Genomic DNA, 20229 nt, shown 5'->3' with positions numbered 1-20229 from the left:
AAAGTTAAACTTACAACAAGGTGATTTGAGGAAGCCAAAGACAGGATCATTTACATTGAATAATATGTCTTCGCTTTACTAGAATATTTGATTCTTTACTAAGAACATTACCTAAATAGTGAGACAAAAAAGACAACCTGAGCTTAGGAATAAGGACAATTTAGGAGTGTGTGATGCAGTAGTCAGGTCTAGCTTCCTAGATTAGGTGAAGCTAGACCTTGATGGACATGGAGGAGCCCAAGAGGTGTAAGGAAAAATGAAGGCATAAGGAAGGAAGGCTTTCAGATGAATGATTAGAAAAGAAATATAGGTGATGCTGCATAAGGTAGAAATGACCATACCTCTGTTTGGCGATGATTTTGTGACTCATTTTCCTCTTCTACATTCTCCCCCACTCACAAGAAGAATATTGTTGCCTTCTGCTGCTCCCCTTCCTCAGAGAGAAAGAGTTAAAGGGGAGAGGAGAAGGAAGAAGAGAAGATGGGGAAAAGAGAGGAAAGAAAGAGATCAAGGGAAGAGAAGAAAGGAAAGTAGAGAACAGTAGAGGAGAGGCAGGTACCTCAGAAGACTGGTGTCTTCAAACCTCATCCATTACTTCCATTCTATTTTGTCCAGTCCTTTTTAGTCATGTCTAACTCCTCATGACTCCATTTGGTGATTTCTTGGCAAAGACACTGGAGTGGTTGGTCATTTTCTTCTCCAGCTCATTTTATAGAGGAGGAAACTGAGGCAAAAAGGGTTAAGTGACTTTCCAAAAGTCACTCAACAAGTAAATTTCTTAGTCTGGATTTGAACTCAGTCTGTCTTACTCCAGGTATATCATGTGCTAAAACTTGGCCCTGATGATTAGAATTAATATAATACTTTCCTCATTTAGTTCTTTATTCTAGAGTAAATATGTGAGTCTTTGGAAATGTTCATTTTTTTTAAGGAACAAATCAGTTCTGGATCAAAGAGGAACTGCTGCCCTGTTAATAATAGAAAGCTAGCTTCTCTGTCCACAGCAAGGATTTTGCCAACTTTAAAGCACTATAAAAAAGTGTATGATTGATAGTAGTAGATTAGTAGAAGCTAGTAAGTATGGTAACACGGCATAGTGGAAAATTTACTAGATTTATAGTCTGTGCTTAGGTTTTAGTTTTAAATTTAGAGTCTGAACTTAGGTTTTAGGTCTAGATTTAGGTTCAAACGCCATCTCTTTTTAAAAATTGCATTCATTTATTTATTTAGTTATTTAGTTTAGACTATTTCTCCATGGTTACATGAATCACGGTCTTCCCCTCCCCTCCTCCCATCCCCCCCATAGCCAACAAGCAATTCAGCCAGGTTTTACATATATCATTGATCAAGACCTAATTCCATACTATTAATATTTGCAGTAGAGTGATCATTTAGAGCAGTGGTTCCCAAACTTTTTTGGTCTACCGCCCCCTTGCCAGAAAAAATATTACTTAGCGCCCTCTGTCACACACTATCACTGCCCCCTTATAGTTATTCACCTCCCCAAATGCACCTGTGGCCATCACCGCCCCCCTGGATCGCTGCAGCACTCACCAGGAGGCGGTGGTGCCCACTTTGGGAATCACTGATTTAGAGTCTACTTCCACAATCATATATATCCCCATTGAACTATGTGATCAAGGAAATGTCAAACCGCATCTCTGACCATTCCTGGGTGATCTTGGGGAAGTCATATAATCTCTCAGGGCTTCAGTTCCCCCATCCAGAAAATGAAAGGGTTAGACTAGGTGGTCTTTAAGGTACTAGCTCTAGCTTATTGATCCTATCATCTATGCTTATTACTCCATGATTCTCTGATTTCTAAGGTCCCTTCCAGCACTAATTTCTGCAATAGTTTGAACTATACAGATTATCTCTATGTTTTTTTTTCAAATTACTTTTACTGAACCTCAGTTTCTTCATCCATAAAGTAAGGAAATTGGACTAGAAGTCTCTGTGTTCCCTTCCAGCATTAGTATTTTTGGCCCTGTCCTGTAATTTTAAATTGTTATACAAAGGGAAGGTATTAGAATGAGGCATAAGTTTGGTTCTGAGGAGGCTGACAGTAGAGAGGAGAGATTAGACATGCACATCAATGACAAGAATATATTTCTTCTTAAGCTCTGAGTTATCCTTCCTGTGCCTTCTCCCCGTTGGTAACTCTCCCTGGCTCTCTATGCAGTACCAGGAATTAACAAGAAGCAACTGTCCTTTAACTTGTCTATTGTTTACCTTTATATTCAAGAGGTTTTTGGTCATTCCTGAACCACCTTGTTTTTTTCAGCAGACAAGTAACTGACTGTACTAATGAATCTTTGATTTTGTAGGTTACTTATCTGCCTAAGTAAGCGAATAAGAACTTTCCTAGCACTTTGAAGTTTGTCTGCCTTTCTTATTAAAGAAGACATCTTGGCTTTACTGCAGGTGCTTCAAAACCCCAGTTTGAAGGGATCTGGGATATGGTCTTAGTAACTCTCTAGAATATAGTTCATGCATTAAACAAGATGACAAATGAGTTGGATTTTTTTGCTTGTTTTCCCAGGGAGAAAAGAAAAACAAGCATTGTAAACATTCTATTTGAACTTAAAACTAAGCTTACTTTTCAGAAATGAAATGAATTCACAGTTTCATATGGATTTAGCATTTGGAGAGAACATGAATTTTTACCTATGAAACTGAATCATGAAAATTGATAGTCGAAATGGTCCTTGCATAAAAGAAAACTGGATTTAGAATCAGGATGCCTGGGTTTGAATCCTACCACTGCTATCTATTACCTGGGTAACCTGTGTTTTCCTCATCAGTAAGATGAGACAGTTTGATGAAATAATCTGTACCATCCCTTTTGTAGGATCTGAAATTCTCATGGTACCAGGATCAGCTAGGCAGAGTCTGCAAATAGATTTAAAACTGGAACTATTTTTAAAGCACACTAATCCCCTCATTTTACAGGTGAAGAAACTGAGACTACAAAACAGACTATACAAGGAAAGAAAAAGAACTAAATTATAATGTCCAAGGCTCTTTCCGCAGCCAGTGATAAAATAATTCTAAAAACAAGGACTAAATGACATCAGACTTGTTGGTGATGCAAAGCTAATATTCTTGGTGACTCAATAGGGATGTAAAAATATTTTGACAAAATAAAACCCCAGGCTGAATCTAATAAAGTGAAATTAAAAGATAAAAATAGAGACTAGACCTGTGGTTTCATTAAGATGAGGAATTCTCAATTGAGGAAACTCTATGTATTGATGCAGGTGGGTGTCTTTTTTTTTTGTAATTTAGAGTTTTAGAGAGTTGCTACACAATTAGCATGTCTAAGATACCAGATCTTTCTTAGCTTTAAGTGTGGCTCTTATCTACTACACCATCCTAACTCTCACACTGAACCCCCCCTTTTTTTAAACCTTTACAGTCTGTCTATACAAATTATTGGTTCCAAGGCCAAAGAGTGTAAGGGCTAGTCAATTGGGGTTAAATGACTTGTCAGGAATTCACACAGTTAGCAAGTGTCCACTTAGCTGCCCCTCATGTTGAAACTTAATAAGGATAAATAAGTCCAAAATATACGGTTTAAAAAAAAAGGAAAGAAAAGAAGAAATTCAATTTTACGAATTCAAAATGTGGGGCACTGTGGATAAAGCACTTAGCTTTGAGTCAGGGAGACCTCAGTCACTTCCTACTTGTTTGATCCTGGGCAAGTCACTCAATCTCTGTCTGCCTCAGTTTATTCATCTGTAAAATGGTAATTGGGCAGCTAGTTGGTATACTGGATAGAGCACTGGGCTTGAAGTTAGGAAGACTCTTCAAATCCAGCCTCACACTGTGTGCCCCAGAACAAGTCACTTAGCCATGTTGTCCTCTATTTCCTCATCTATAAAATGAATTGGAGAAAGAAATTGCAAACCACTCCAGGATCTTTGCTGAGACAACCCCAAATGAAGTCAGGAAGAGTTTGCCATGACTGAAAAATGATTGATCACAAAATGGTGACTATAATGATTTCTACCTCTCAGGGTAGCTGTGAGGATCAAATGAAAGAATAATTATAAAGTACATAGCACAATACTTGGCACATGGTGAAGGTTATAAATGTAATATCTATTATTATTATTATTTAAAGGAATCTGGGGTTGTTTTATGGTCTCCAAGATCAATATGTCTCAACAGGGAAACATGGCAGCAACTAAAAAAACCCAATGTCATGTTGGCTTCATTCAGAATATCGTGTCTACAGGGAGAGAAGGGATACTTCCCATGGATTTTGACTATACAGTGTCCCAAAAGCCGCAGTGCAGTTTTAGCTATTAAAATAAGTAGAACAAGTCTAATTTCTCTTCTCTGTGATCACCTTTCAAAAAACCAGAAGAATGTTAATGTACTTTAAGGTATTCAAGCTGACAATTGCAATAAGACTTTGGGGACACCTTTTATGTGGAATACTATGTTGTCTTCTGGCCACTATATTTTAGGAAAAAATAGTCTTAAAATGGAGCATGTCTAGAGGGATAGCAACCAAGACAGTCAAAGAGTGAAAATCCTGAAACAGGTATATGTTCCAGAGAGGCAGATTTAGATTGAATATAAGAAAAAAGCTTACTTATATTTAGATTTATATCAAAAAATACAACAGGCTGTCTTGTGAGCCTGCATGATATTTCCTTTATTTGATATCTTCTCAAGTGAAGACTGGATAACCACTGGTGGGAGAAGGTAGAGAAGGGATTCTTATTTGGGTAAGAGTCAGTCTAGATGACTTCCAACTCTGATATTCTGATACTTAAGAAACTTATGGTAAAATGATAATAATACAGTATATTCTGTGTGTATTTTCCCCCCAAAGAACAAATTATCAAATATTTACCAGCACATTCCTGCCTCCTTCCCCCCTCTTTTTTTTTAAACCACAAGTTCAAAATCTCATCACTACTACCTTTAAATATATGACCCCTTTGGCCAAATGAAAGCTTAATTAGTGTTTGTGAAACTCCACGGCTTTCCAGATATGGGAAGAGCATTTGTTAATCTGTGATGATCAAGTTCCTTCAGGAAGCAGTGACCAATTTCTTATTCCTTTTTTGATGGCCATCTTTCCTGATCTTACATGATTTGACTTGATCCTGACATGACTTGGCTTGACCCCATAAGTTCAGCCTTCTATCATTTTGCATTACCAATCCAGCAGCTTACAACTTTAGAGAGATGAACAATAAAGAGCCCTCAAACTCATATTTCTGACATGATATCCCAATATGTCATTGTTTTATTGGGCCCTGGTGCCTCACTTCACTTGGTCAAGCCTAGGCCAAAGCAGTTCCATTTTTATAGAAAACACAGGATTGTAGAAATACATACACCTGGCTCTAGAGCTGAGAGAAAATTGCCATTTGTCTTCTGCTCTTTGAAGCAGCATTTAAAGTGGTTTTCAGGTCAGAAATCATCTGGGTTCTCTTGGCTTAACCCTGACTTAAGAGACTCAATTCTAAACAAGGGTTTATTTCTGTAGGTGAGAAATACTTCTTTCTGGCATACTCCTTGTCTTCCCAACAGAGAATGGTCTTTATCATGGAAAAGTGAAAACTTAATGTGAGGTGTTGGTAATGGGTGAATTATAGGACTTTATTCTTAAAAATATGAAATGTAATGATAGAAAAGATCTTAGATATGTTAGTTATTTTTCAGAGATATTACAAATGGAATACCTACTAAGGCAGGGGTTGGCAACGTATGGCTCTCGAGCTATATCTGGCTCTTTTGAGGGCCAGATATGGCTTTTTCTGCAGGAGCCATAAAGTCAATTTTTTTCAGGCACTGTTACAGGAGCGGCACTGTGAGCACTGTACGGCTCTCACGAAATTACATTTAAAAAAATGTGGCATTTATGGCTCTCATGGCCAAAAAGATTGCTGACCCCTGTGCTAAGGCATATATTAGATTAGATACTCTCTGAGGCCCCTGTCAATGCTTCAGAGCTTCTGTGATTCACATTATGGATCCTCTTGATTTGGGGAGTTCTGATTTATAAGAAATCTTTCTTTCATCTTATGTTGAGTCAAATTTTTCTGTTCATGCCTTACTCTGTCAATATCCAATGCAATAAACTTCAATGACATTTTCTAAGATCAAATAGAACACTTTCTGTTGGGCTTTTAAAGACCTTCCAAACCTGGCCCCATCCTACCTTTCTTGCCATCTTACAGTATTATTGTCCTTTGTATGGTCTTCAGTCCAATGATACCGTTTTTTACTTCTTACTGTTTGTTGCACATGTTACTCTGTGTCCTAACATGGTGCCTTTTCTGTAATGTCCCCAAAGCATGGAATGTTTCCTCATTCACATCTTCTGGTGTCCATGGCTGAGTCCATGAGGACTCAGCTCAAATCTGACCTTCTGGAAGAGGCCATTTATAGTCTCTCTTAATTTATATTTCCTTCCTTCTGAGATTATTTTCCATTTATAGATGTGTGGTACAGAGGATGAAGTTCTAGACATGTAGTCAGGAAGATCTGATTTCAAATCTTGTTATGGAAACTGCCTACTGATGGGACACTGAGCAAGCCATTTAAACTCTACCTGCTCCAGTTTCCTTTTTTCGTAAAATCAGGATAATAGACAGGTTTTATATATATATATATATATATATATATATATATATATATATATATATATATATATATAAAACCATTAAATATACACTTAAATATTTAATTAATTAAATGATTTTAATTAATTAGATATTAAACCATTAAATATATGTGTCTGTATATATATATATGTATATATATATATATCTTATATATTTATTTATTCTTATTAGCCCTAGTGTTCAGCCCAGTTGCTTGGCATTAGAGTAAGTGCTCATTAAATATTTGTCAACTACACCTTTCACCCATTGTGTTTAGTGCAATACTCTCTGGGATCAAGCCTATTGAACCCAAAGATAGCTATCACAAGCTGCATACACATATCCTCTAAAAGGTTAAAGTATTCATTGCTGAAGATGGGAATCATAGGATTGAAGACCTTATGGATAAAAGGGGTTTTAGAGGTCCTTCAGTACAATCCATTCAATAGCTGGGGAAGACCAAAGAACTTGTGGCTGGTAGCCAGTACACTAGACACAGAAACCCAAGTGCCTGTTTCTTTGAGTCTCTGAGTTTAAAATGTCCATGAATTATTGTCACCATTTTTAAAATGCATCTACCATTGATGGCTAGATAGGCTTATGTCATTGGCTTTCTTTTGAGTCTGGGGAGACAAACCAGGTCCATATAACAGAGCAGACTAGGACCCAAGGGGATGTCTCAGGTAGAGTAAAAATGCATCCTGACTCAATGGATAGTGTTCTTGGCATGTTATTTTCTCTGGAAAAATATTTTATTTGATATTTCTCTTTAAAATTAAACTATTACTTCCTAGTGACTCCAGTTCTCCATAACAGATTCTTCCTTAGAAGAAGAAATACTTTAAAATGTAGCAAATCAATATTTTGGCCATTTCTTAAAGTATATCTGTCATTCCCTGCCTATAAATTACCATTTCTTTATCGATAGAGAGGAAACATTTCTCAGGATCACTCCTTGGGAAAGTCTCTTCTCTGAGTCTCATTTTATCTGCAAACTGAAGAATATCCATCATATTTTCGCTTCATCCCTCAGAAGTATTATTGTGATATTCAAATGAAAGAATAAAATTGTTTTGTGGTTAAAAAAGACACTACAAGTGAAGGTATATGATGCACTTTAAATGGGTTTCAGGTGTTGTGAGATGTTCTACAATACGGTGTCAGAAGGCACAATTGTTTTATCCCTGTTATAATGAACTGCATAGCATAATGAGAGGTCTAGTACAGCATTTTCCCAAATGATGTACCTCCCACAAGCCTTATCAGGAAGATCACAGAACATTAGAAGTGGAAGGGCCTTTCTGCCATAGAGTTTTAAAGTTGGAAGGTCTCTTAGAATGTAGAATGTTAGATTATATCTTATTAGAGTTGGAAGGGATTTTGACTTACAAAACATTAAAATTGGAAAGACTCTTGGAATTTGGAATATTAAAACATAGACTTTTAAGACAGAAGAGAACAGGGGCAACTAGGTGGCTCAATGGAAGGAGAGTCAGGACTAAAGGTAGGAGGTTCTCAGTTCAAATCTGACCTCAGATACTTCCAACTATGTGACCCTGGGCAAGTCACTTAACTCCCATTGCCTAGCCCTTACCACTCTTCTGCCTTGGAACTAATAAACAGTATTAATTCTAAGACTGAAGGCAAGAGTTTAAAAAAAAGATAGAAGGAACCATAAGTTATAAAGCATTAAAGTTGGAAGACTCTCAGTATGTTGAATATTAGAATACAGAAAGTTAGAGATTATGTGACCTCAGATTATTGAACATTAAATTTGGAAGAACATTAAGAGTGTAAACTATATAGGATATAGTATATTAGGGATGAATGGGACCATAGAAGATGGAATGTTAGAAAATAGAAAATAGGATAGAGTACATGAGAAATAATTTAACTCAATATTCTTATTTTATACATGAAGAAATTGATATCCAGTGAAGGGAAATGATTTGTGCAGAGTTTTATAGTCAGTGGAAGAGTTGAAGAGCTCAAATAATGAGTAAATTAAAAAAAATTTGTCGAGCTTTTATACAATATAATAGACACTGCATTAGTCTCTGGGGTGTATTCGACTCTATAAGGATTTACGTATTGTTGCTAGAATTTGCAAAGCATCTTACATGTGTTTTTGATCTCCAAAACAACCCCAGGAGGCAAGTGTTGTTCTTGTCCCCTTTTTATAGATTAGGAAACTGAGGGAGTCAGTGGTTAGCTGACTTGCTGCTAGGGTCTCATAGCTAGAGAATGTCTGAGGCAGAATTTGAGCTCAGATCTTCCTGATTCCAAATCCAATGCTCTCTCCATTTTGATATTTTTCTATGCCTGTATAACTACAAAAGCCTGAAATATATCTACTTTCAATGAGCTTATGGGCTAGATCATGACAGAGTTAGATAGTTTGGGGAATGGTTGAGGTGATCCCCAATGAAGTGCCCCAGGCTTCTCTACTGGATCTCATGCTTTTTAATATTTGTTTAAAAAATCGGTAATTAGATAAAGCCATAGAAAACATTGTTATTAAATAATCAGATAGCATCAAACTGAGAGGAAAGGCAAACTCTTTGGATGACAAACGATACAAAAGTATATTAATAAGTTAGAATAGACTGAAGGTAAAAAAGATGAAATTTAACTCATTCAAATCTAAAGGCTTTCAATTAGGTTCAAAAATCCAAATCACAATGAAAGAGAGGAAAATTATGATTAGACAGCAGTTTGTCTGGAAAGTATAAAGGGTTTTTGGTGAAAGGTAAACTCATCATGAGCTAACATTGTGATACTGGAGCCAAAAAAAAATCCCAAATTACATTATAAGAGGCATAGCTTCTAGAAAGAAGGAAATGGTCCTCCCACTACCTTGCCCTAGCTATTCCACAAGTGAAATTGTGTTGAATTCTTAACACAATATTTCCAGAAGGATATTAGTAAGCTGGATAGCATCCAGGCAAGTGATGAGGAAATGCAAGAAAGATAACATTATTTAGGGTGTAGAATGAGACACGCACATGGACACATGTAAATCTGGGTGAGATCTCATTCTACATATATACGTATATTTATATGTTTGTGTGTAATTAATACAAGGAACTTTTATTTCTCTTTTTTTTTTAATGACATAAGCTGTAGGAGGAGGAGAAATGATTTTGTTTTCATTTAAAAAAATTAAAAGGGGGCAGCTGGTTAGCTCAGTGGATTGAGAGCCAGGCCTAGAGATGGGAGGTCCTAGGTTCAAATCTGGCCTCGGACACTTCCCAGCTGTGTGACCCTGGGCAAGTCACTTGACCCCCATTGCTTACCCTTACCACTCTTCTGCCTTGGAGCCAATTCACAGTATTGACTCCAAGATGGAAGGTAAGGGTTTTAAAAAAAAATTAAAAATAGAGATAGAATGTTTCATGTACTTTCAGATGATGAGGCCATTATATTGTTAGTTTTAGTTACTTGTTTTACTTTGTTACAAGAGATTTTTCATGGAGAGTAAAGCAGTAAGGCTAATGAAGGACCTAATGTTTGTCCCATCTGGGGATCAACTGAAGAAGACTTCATTCTGGAGAAGAGAAACCAGGGGGTACATTATACCTAGCTCCTAGTATTTACAGGACTATCATATGGAGCCAACATTTACTAGCTGTGCCACCTAGGGCAAGTCACTTCACCCTGTTTGCCTCAGTTCCCTTATTTGTAAAATGACAAATCACTCAAGTGGTCTGTGACTCTCTTTCCTTTGCCAAGAAAAACTCCAAGGTGGGTCACAAAGTATTGTACCTGACTAAAATAATTGAACATCAACATATGGAGCAAGAGTTAGATTTTTTTCTGCTTAGCCCTAGAACTAAGGCAAATCTAGAAGAAATGGGTCAAAGTTGAAGAGAGGCAGATTTAACCTTGATAAAAGGGGAAAACTTCCTAACAATTAAGGCTGTGCAAAAATAGGGAGATTTTATAGAATATTTTTCTCACAATAGTCCTGTTAAATAGGCAGTGTTAACATTTGTGTTCTCATTTTATATATGAAGTAACTGAAAAAACAGGAAGGTTGATACTTGCCCAAGGTCACAAAGAGAGTATCAGAGCTAGAATCAATCTTCCTTTGAATTCAAGGTCAATTCTCTTTCTACCATATTGCTTCTTTGAAAGAACTGTGATGAAAATGGTGCTTGGTAAATTTTAATGTGCTATTTTTTATTTGTTTTCTGGACTTGTGATTTTGTTGGTTCAGGGAACTCCTTGTGAGGTTGTTCCCTCCACCATTACATATTGGCAACTATGTCCTAGAGAGTTTTCTTGGATGCTAAACCCAGAGCCAACCAGAGACATACATACTGTAAGGGTGAAAAAGGGGTTTTGTGGGTTCAGTATATTAAAAGATGGTCACCCGAGGATTGAACTATTATCAATCCTCAATTAAGAATAATCTCAAGTCAAAATTGACTTTTGTGGAAGTTTATTTATAATTAGGAAGGTTGAAGGTAGGGAAATTGAGAGAGAGAAACTCTGGCCCGGACCAGAGGCTTGGACCAGGTAAGAATTTAGAGGCCCAGCAGAGGGGCACAGAGGTGAATTAAACAAGGCTTTCTAGCCACAAGGCCTTTTACAATTAGAGAGGCAAGAGAGGCCTCCCTGAGGGTAGAGCCTCCAGAAACACCAAGGGAGAGAGAGAGTCAGCCTAACTTACCCACGTGACAATTCAAAGGGAAGCAGTCAGAGGTCCCACCAGAGTCTCAGCATTCCAACACTCCTCTATGAACCAGAAGAGGTCCTCAACTGATGCTTTCTTCCACCTAAGAACTCAGCTGACTGGGGACCTTCTCCTTTTAAAGGTGTCACTTAGGAGTCACTTCCTGTGCCTCCCTCCTAATATGCATGTCCAATCACAATAGATGATTCTCATAGTACTGCCTAGGGGGCAGTCAGTTGATTCTGATTCATCACCTGCTCTAGCACACGTGGGTTATGGACCTCCCAGAATTAGAGGTGCTCTCACCTTTGGTGATTAAATCTAAAGATGGGCAGTGTAGACTTAATCTAATTATCACAACACTTTCAGGAGATCATAGGTGTAGAGTTGGAAGAGATCTCAGAGGCTATTTAGTCTAACCTCTTAATTTGAAGATGAGAATACTGAAGCACAGGGATATGAAAATGACTTGCCCAAGGACACATAAGTAATAACCAACTGAGATGGGATTTGAACTGAGGTCCTGGGATGTAGAATCAGTGCTTGGTTCATGCAGCACATTCTTGACACTAATTCAGCACTGTTCTTACTATATATAAAGCATTGTCTCCTTTTAGACATCATGACCTGTTTTGTCAAAGAACTTTAGGTCTGGCTGGACAGAGAAGTCCAAACCGCGTTCTTATGTGAGCATTTTCTTTAGCAAGCTATGCAAAATGGTATATAATTATTTGTTAAATCATATACATTAAATCATATTTTATTGTACATAGAGGTAGTATGGGGTTCAGAAGAGGAGGAGGATCACTGGGATCCAGAGCCACGGACAGCATCCTATAAGAGAGACTATGAGAAGTGGCATCAAAGAGGATGGATGCATTTGTATTTCAACCTGTATGGAATTGATCATCTCCTCTTGTCTTTTCAGTTTGATCTGCAGCGAATAGTGATTTATTGTGACTCTCGGCATGCTGAGTTAGAAACTTGCTGTGACATCCCTTCAGGACCGGTAAGATATAATTTCTACAGAAGGAGATATGGGCTTAAATTAAAGCAGAAGAGATTTAGATTGCATACACACACATACACACACACACACACACATATATATATATATACACACACATATTCTGTTTAGAGAATAAATTCATTTACTCATTCATTCAATTAGTATTTCAAAGACACCAGGGTCATCTACTACATCTCCAGCCATCACTAGTCATCCTGACTTTTGTCTTGCCATTGGACTTTGATGACTCTTGAAGAGAAGATGAGGTGGATAACTTCCTGCAACTCTGCCTCACTTAAATCCAATTAATGCATGAGTCTAGACATGGCTCTGTGATGTCATTGATCCTCTTTGAAAGTGAAGGACAAACATCAACAGCAACATTTTTAGTTCCTTCTATGTGCATATCTTGTGCTAAGTACCATGGTGAATAAAAAGATGATTAATACAATGTTCTTATTCTCTTATTATTACAATGTTCAATATTCTTATTCAATATTCTTATGAATACAGTTCTATTATTTTTATTAATACAATGATCTTCCATTACAGTTTATAGAGCTAAGATGATATCACATCATGTGCTTGAAGGTTAACCAAACATTTTCTTACAACAACTCCGTAAGGCAAATGAAATGTGAATTATCATTTTTATTTTACACAAGAGGAAACAGAGATGAAGTGATTTATTTGCCTAAAGTCACAAAACTACTGACTGAGCTGATCAAACCAATATCTCTTGCATCCAGATCTCATGCTTTTTCCACTACACCACATGTGTATATGTGCTGGAAGCTAGCCAGTAGCTCCAGGGGGTCTGGGAAGGTATAAGGTTTAGGGAAGAAAGAAGAGAGAGTTGAAGACATAGTGGATTTCCGGAAGCTGTTATGAGCACTTCCTTTGAAATTTTATTTTTTATACCTTTCTTTTACAGTCACACAAATGCTGGGAAAATTTACGTTTCAAAATCAAAATAGAGAAGTACTCAAGGTTATATTAATTAAAGCTGGCACACAAAACGTATTCCTACACATAGATTATTTTTAGTCTAAACATTCTTCAAGGCTACCAAAACTCTACTTTATCTAAGTTTTATTTTAATAGAACCTTCAACATATTTCAAAAGCAAATTAAGGTGTGAGAACCCTCAAATTCGGGGGGACAAGTCTAATGTGGGAAAGTAGTAAAGTGTGAGAATATTTTGGTTTCTTCATACTGTGTCCTTCAACTCTTGAGGCAGAGAGAGAAAAATAAAAGCATCTTCTGCTCTTTTACAGAGTGTATGAACTATTAACTCATTAAATGCTGATTTGTTATTAAGGGGAATTCTATAAGAGGAGTTCTATAAATGGATTTCTATAAATGGATTTTATATCTATTCTATAAATCTTGTGGCTATCCTAAAATATAGATTATAATAATTTTAATAATAAAAAGTGTTGATCAGAAGAGAGTCACACAGAGGGGTCTGATTGGGTTATCTATCCATCCTGTGGCCCAATTTTCAGGCTGCAGGGATCAATGTAGGGCTCTGCCATTTGCATTGACTCAATGATACCCTGATGAGGGACCCTTATTTCTCTGAGGGGCTCTCGGCACATATGACCATAAATAGCTTGTATAGGGTCACATAGCCAATATGGAAGAGCCATGTCTGGCATCCATGTTTCACCTGTGTTATCTGCCCCTTTTACCACAAAGGAGAGAATTAAAAATTGTCTTTTTGGCTCAAATCAGGCTGTGCCTTTTTCTTTAAGTGTATTGTATACCAAGTCTTAGTGAAGTCTATAATCAGTGTTATTTTTTAGTTCTTCCTTGTATACTTTTCCCTTCCAGGGTGATCTTTTTATAGGAATGAAGTGCTAGCCTATATTGAGCCTTTATTGGGGATCCTAGCACTGTGGAAGAAGAGAAGATTCAGTCCCTGCTCTTCAAAAGCAAACATTCTTGAGAAAAACATTGTAATTTTGCCTTTTTCATACAACAGTTATTTTCTGATATGCCCTCTCTTTCCTTATAATAGAGAAACACAATGAATCAAAATTTACCAGTCTCTGATAGCTTATGAAACATTCCCCCATAATCTCCCATCTCTCTGTTGAGAGTAGGAATGTGTATGTTTCATTTTTTGTTCCCCACAATAAGGATTCATCATGGCATTTGATCTGAGTTTAGCCACTATTGTTTTTATTATTGTAGTCCTTGTGTATGTTTTCCTGGTAATTTTTAAATTTATGGTTCATAAGTTCCTTGTTTCAGTTTCTTATAATGCAATATTATTCTGTTATATGAATTTACAATAGTTTTTTCATCTATTTCCCAAAGAATGGGCATTCATCTTATTTCCATTTTATTGTTGTTGTTTTGCAACTACAAGAAATAAAGAGCTTAAAAACTTTTTGCCCTTCCACATATCTATATTCAGCATAAAACAAGTTTATCTCTAATAAGATTTCATTAATACTTTGCATTCTTTCAGAGTAAGCACCTAACATTTCATATAGCTCTTTATAGGTTACTTCTCTGACTATTTTGACTTTTGGAGAAGCTACTTCATATGGAATTAGGAAATCTGGTTTTAAATCCAAATTCTAAAACTTTTTTTTTTGGTGAACCACTAACACATACACATACACATGTGACTTGGCAAGTCCCTTAACATCTCTGAACCTCAGTTAGCTCAGCTATAAAATGGCAATGGCTATCCTTAGATTGTTATAGGGAAAGGGTATCCCAAAAGCCAAAGCACAGTGAGAATGTCTATGGTGGTTGGATCTGAGAAGTCAGAATATCTTGTGATCTGTTTTTTCTCCTTCAGTGCCAGGTGACTGTTATCACAGAAGCCCCTCTACTGGAGCCCCCACCCACCATTGGCAGTGAGCAGATTGGCTTCCTGAAGACTATCAATTGTTCCTGCCCTGCTGGGGAAAAGGTACTCTGATGACTTCTCCTCTTTCTTCCCAAAGCCAGGCTCACTGCTGGGGAGGCTTTTTTCCACTGGGATACTTTCTGCTATAGGAAAGAATCAGAAGAAATTTATGTATTATTTGCAAACTCCCAGGTCAGGGACTGTAGGGGAATATGCAAGATATTTATACATTTATCTTTATTCTTCTTTGTTTTGATTAGTAACAACATTAACTACTTATTAAATGCACATATCCAAAGTCATGTGATGGGCACTAGGGATCTGATGACACCTATATCACTCCTGCTTTCAAGGAGCTAACAATCTAATTTATACCAACTGGCCATTGTAATGGACCCCAACCTAAAGTATATAGGGAAACTGCTTACCCAGTAATTAAATCTGGGTAAAAAAATAAATTTCCTGAATTTGTTTTTCCTCACAATGATCTTTTTGGAGGGGAGGTAAGGTTAAGGTTACCAGTATAGGGTCCCTCTACCAGGACGTAACTCAATTAAAAGGGAAAAAAAATCAATTAGGTTTAAATATAAGGATCAGAACTATGAAATAAATTGTGGTTTTCATATGATCACATGGTTACTTCTTGTCTTTCATTCCCTTATCTGGACATACTATGAAGCTAAACTTTGTTTATAATTATTTATTTTTTCAAACTCTTACCTTCTGTTTTAGAATCCATATAAGTATTGATTCCAAGGCAGAAGAGTGGTAAGGATTAAGCAATTAGGATTAAGCAATTAAGCAACCCTCCTTATTATAGGCCTGGAACGCTATCCACTGAACCATCTAGCTGTGCCTATAATTATTTATTAATAATCATTCTATGTCCTTTATTCCTAATTTAACAGTGAAGTGAACTATTGCTAAAAAAAAAAAAAAAAAAAAAAAAAAACAAGGAGAATTCTTTTCTTTGTGAGTAGTCCTCAGCAACTTCCTCACCAACAGAATGATGGAATTTCAGAGGAAGAAGGGGCCAAATAGCCTAATTCATATCTGAACGTGAATCTCTCTGCAACAAATGGATCAGTTGCAATTTGATAGAGAAATATTTGCTAACCAATCTGTATTTCACAAATGCCCCTTAGAGAGGAGAGTAAAAGATGGGGGCTGGAGAAATGTGTCTATGGATGGAAAGAGTCAGCATTTTTTAGACCCTTTCAGAAGGGCAGCACTGCTACTCTTAAAGACATATCCTTTCCCGACCTACCCATATCAGTATGTGGAGAAGCCTGGCCTAAAGCATTTAACTAAATGTGATTTGCTTCCATAAAGTTCTGTTTTTGTCATCAGCCTTTCTCCTTATTTTATCTACTCCATTCTACCACAAACTCATGCCATCTTCACCATCCCATTCTCTAGCCCTCTAATGTCTTTTTTTTATAGCTCTTAGCATAGTCCTAGGAGCATAATAAGCACTTAAAAATGCTCATGAACTAAATAATCCTGTGACTATTTCAGACAAGATTGGAGCATAGTGGAATAGTAAGTCAGTATCTAGCAGAGGTTATTCTTGGAGTTAGAAGCCCTGGCTCTCATGCTAGGACTGTAGTCAATTTAACTCACATTTCTTGGTCTTATTTTTAAAATAAAAGAGCAATATTAGAACTATACGTCTCACAGGGTCATTGTAGAGTGCTGGGCCTGGAGTTAGGAAAACCGGAGTTCAAATTCAGTTTCAGAAACTTATTAGTTGTGTGATCTCGGGCATTCATTTAACCTCAATTTCCTTAACTTTCTGCATCTGTAAAATGGAGATAATGATAATACCAGTACCTACCAGCCATGGTTATTGTGAGGATCAAATGAGATAATATTTGTAAAATGCTTAGCATGGAACCTGACACATAGTAAGTTCCATATAAATGTTGAATAATTAAATTATAATATACTTTGGAGGACTTTAGAAATGGGAATGTTTCTATTCATAATAATAAAAACACCAGATTTGGGTGATGGTACAGCCTGAGGGATGGTGTTTAGAATAATAAGATATATAGGGGATACAGTTAAGATTACCCTGTTGAACATGACTAAACTTGTTTTGTCCAGAAAAGCCATTCAGACTTAGAGATTTATAGATAGACCAATCTTTTTTTCTAATGTTTTGTGAGTCAATAGAATCACAAAGACCATCTGACTCGAATTCCCCTGGTTTTTCTGCTTTAAATTAAGAAACCAAAATAATAGGTATCTAGCCACCAAACAATTTTGCTCAGCACCCACCGTACACACACAGGCAGCATACCAGGAACCTGTGATGTCAGCCAAAAACAACCTCTTTTAGAGTTCACTCTCAGTGCTATCCCTTGCCCTGACCAGTAATGTCAATGGATTTTAAAAGGCTAAGCACAGTAAGAAATTCAGAGGATGTGTCTGATAAAATGAATTCTTTTTCTTATTTTCTCTAGATAGAAAAGCTCAGATGGGACTATCAAACCATCAACAAGGTTTAACTAAGTGCATATTATGTGCTCAGTGTCAGACACAGCACCATAAAGGTAGCGAGAGACAAAAGAAATATAAATTATTGACCTTTTCCAGGTAAATGTGCAAGAACTCTTTCTGTTCTTAGGAAATAATTATATGTTTATGTGCCAACCCAATAATAACAATTTATATTTGTATAGTAATTTAAGGTTTGCAAAACACTTTCTTTGTAATAATTGAGTTAGCTGTTAGGGTTACCATTTTGCAAATCAGGAGACTGAGAATCTAAAGCATCTTGCCTAGCAAGGATTAGAACCTAGAACTCTTTATTTTAAGTCACACAAATGATCTTCTATACCAATGGTCAGAAACCTTTTTGGCCGTGAGAGCCATAAACACCTGCTGAAGGAGGAGGATGAAGGAGGAAGGCGCTGGAATATTTGGGTGGGGGCTGAAGGGGCCCCTGGGACACGTTCTGGGGCTCTGACCAGACTGGGCTGTCCAGGAGGTAGAGCCAGATATGGCTCCAGAGCCATATGTTGCCAACCCCTGTTCTATACTGTGCTGATTCCATTCACTGCCAAGGACAAAGGCTTATTTCCAGATTTCTAAAGGAGGTCTCAGGTTTCATTTGCTCAGATAAATAGCCCACTGGGGTGACTCTGCCTTCACTTGATAATCCATGAATCTGTTAATAATAAAAGCAACTAGAAGGAGGTGGAGCCAAGATGGAAGTAAAGGTAAATGAACCCATCTGATCTCTACCAGATTATCCTCCAAACAATATAATGCCTCAGAATGAATTCTAGAGCAACATAAGCCACAAAAAGATGGAAAGAAGTAAATTTTAAGCTCCAAAGCACTTAGAAGACCAGCACCAGGAATCTAGTGCACCAGGATGGAGGTTGAGTGCAAAACAGCCCATCAGAGCAGTCCCCACTGTGGCAATGAACCCTAGACGCAGCTGGAGCTCACAGCCACAGACAGTAAGCGTGATCAGGCAGCTGCTTAGAAGGAGATTACAGGGTCCCTTTTCTGTCTCTGGGTGAAATACTCATTATATTGCTCAGAAGCAAATGCAGGTAGCAATCCTGGAGCTAGGTTTCAGCTAGGAGGAACACTAGTATACATCATCACTAGTGGCCATAGAGGTATAGAAGATTCTGGTCATAGTTACAAGGGAGAAAAGAGGGCTTGGGGTTATTCAAGGATCAGAGCACAGTTTGGGAGAGTATTAAAAATGACTTTCCTTACATCATGACACCTTGGAAGAACTGAAAGCAGATAGATTCTCAGTGTCAGCTCTGAAGGTAGCTGCACAAAGAACCTGAAGCTTGAACAGTGCTCCCTTCACCACAGGTAAAGATCCCAAATTAACAGTTTTTAAAAATTAAAACAAAAATAAAAGGCTAGAAAATGAGCAAGCAAGACAAAAAAAGAAGTTCAACATAGAAAGTTAATTAGATGACAGGGAAGACCAAAACACAACTCGGAAGATAATAAAATCAATAATATTGCATCCAAAACTTCCAAGAAAAATATGATTTGCTCTCATGCTCATAAAGAATTAATGGAAGAGGACTTCCGGGTTAAGATGGCGGCAGAGTAAGAAGAAGCTCTTAACCTCTCCTGACCGAAACACACAAAACTCCTCAAGGGGACATAAAAACAAGTCCAGACGAACGGAGGAACCCCACAACAGGGCACAGCGTGGAAGGTACGTGGAATCGAGACAGTTCCAGGCTAAAAAGGGCTTTCGCTCAATCGCGAGCTGAGCAACCGCCCCACCCCCACCCCCTCCACACTCACCTATAGCTCCGAACCCAGCTAAAAAGAAATAGAGCAAGTTTGGGGCACCCATCGAGTCATCAGCAGCTCTGGGACCTGTTCCTGAGAGCAGCAAGACTTAGGACCCCATTAAGTCAAGAACGCACGCGAAATCTCAGCGCGCGGGAGCAGAGAGTGGACGCTGGGCACGCGCCCGCTGAGCAGAGGTGTGGGTGCTGGCTGAGCAGAGGCGTGGGTGGAGGCAAACACAGGCAGGAACTAAAGCCTAAGTGGGGAACCAGTGCAGACTGGTATACGACTGTAGAAGCAGCGCCCTGAGACTTGTAAAGAAACCTCCAGCAGAGGATCAAGCAAGAGGGCCCACCAGGGGGCTTGACCTTGGAAAAAACTAGAACTCAGACCTCAGGAGCCAATAGATCTCAGACAGACACAGAGAGCGAGGATAAACCTGAGAAGCTGCTGGGCTAATGATGGCTAATCAGTTACAGGAAATTCAGAAGAGAAAGAATAATAACAAAAAAAAGAAGTCTTTAACACTCGACAGCTTCTACACAGAGAAAATCCTGACAACCGAGCAAACAGAGGAGGAGAACAAACAACCATCCAGACCCTCCCCAAATAAGGAAAACTCCTCACAAGCTATGGAAGAGTTCAAATCTGAGATTCTGAGGAAAATGGAAGAGATCTGGCAAGAAAATAACAGCTTAAAAGGTAGAATCTTGCAACTAGAAAGCGAGGCTCAGAAACCAAATGAACTGATAAGCAAATT

The 20229-nt window shown here is 37.7% G+C and overlaps 1 protein-coding gene across 1 annotated transcript in view; it reads left to right on the top strand.

Moving 5' to 3' along the window:
* The window catches only part of COL22A1 (collagen type XXII alpha 1 chain), a 506948-nt gene that overhangs the window by 154828 nt on the left and 331891 nt on the right, over positions 1-20229 (top strand). Inside the window, exons 7-8 of the mRNA XM_044684460.1 lie at positions 12236-12316; positions 15135-15248. Coding sequence (XP_044540395.1) covers positions 12236-12316; positions 15135-15248 — 195 coding nt within the window. The remainder of the gene's footprint in view (positions 1-12235; positions 12317-15134; positions 15249-20229) is intronic.

This window comes from Gracilinanus agilis, chromosome 1 (assembly GCF_016433145.1).
Source record: "Gracilinanus agilis isolate LMUSP501 chromosome 1, AgileGrace, whole genome shotgun sequence".
Classification (NCBI taxonomy): Eukaryota; Metazoa; Chordata; class Mammalia; order Didelphimorphia; family Didelphidae; genus Gracilinanus; species Gracilinanus agilis.
This window is presented reverse-complemented; position numbering and strand designations above follow the sequence as displayed.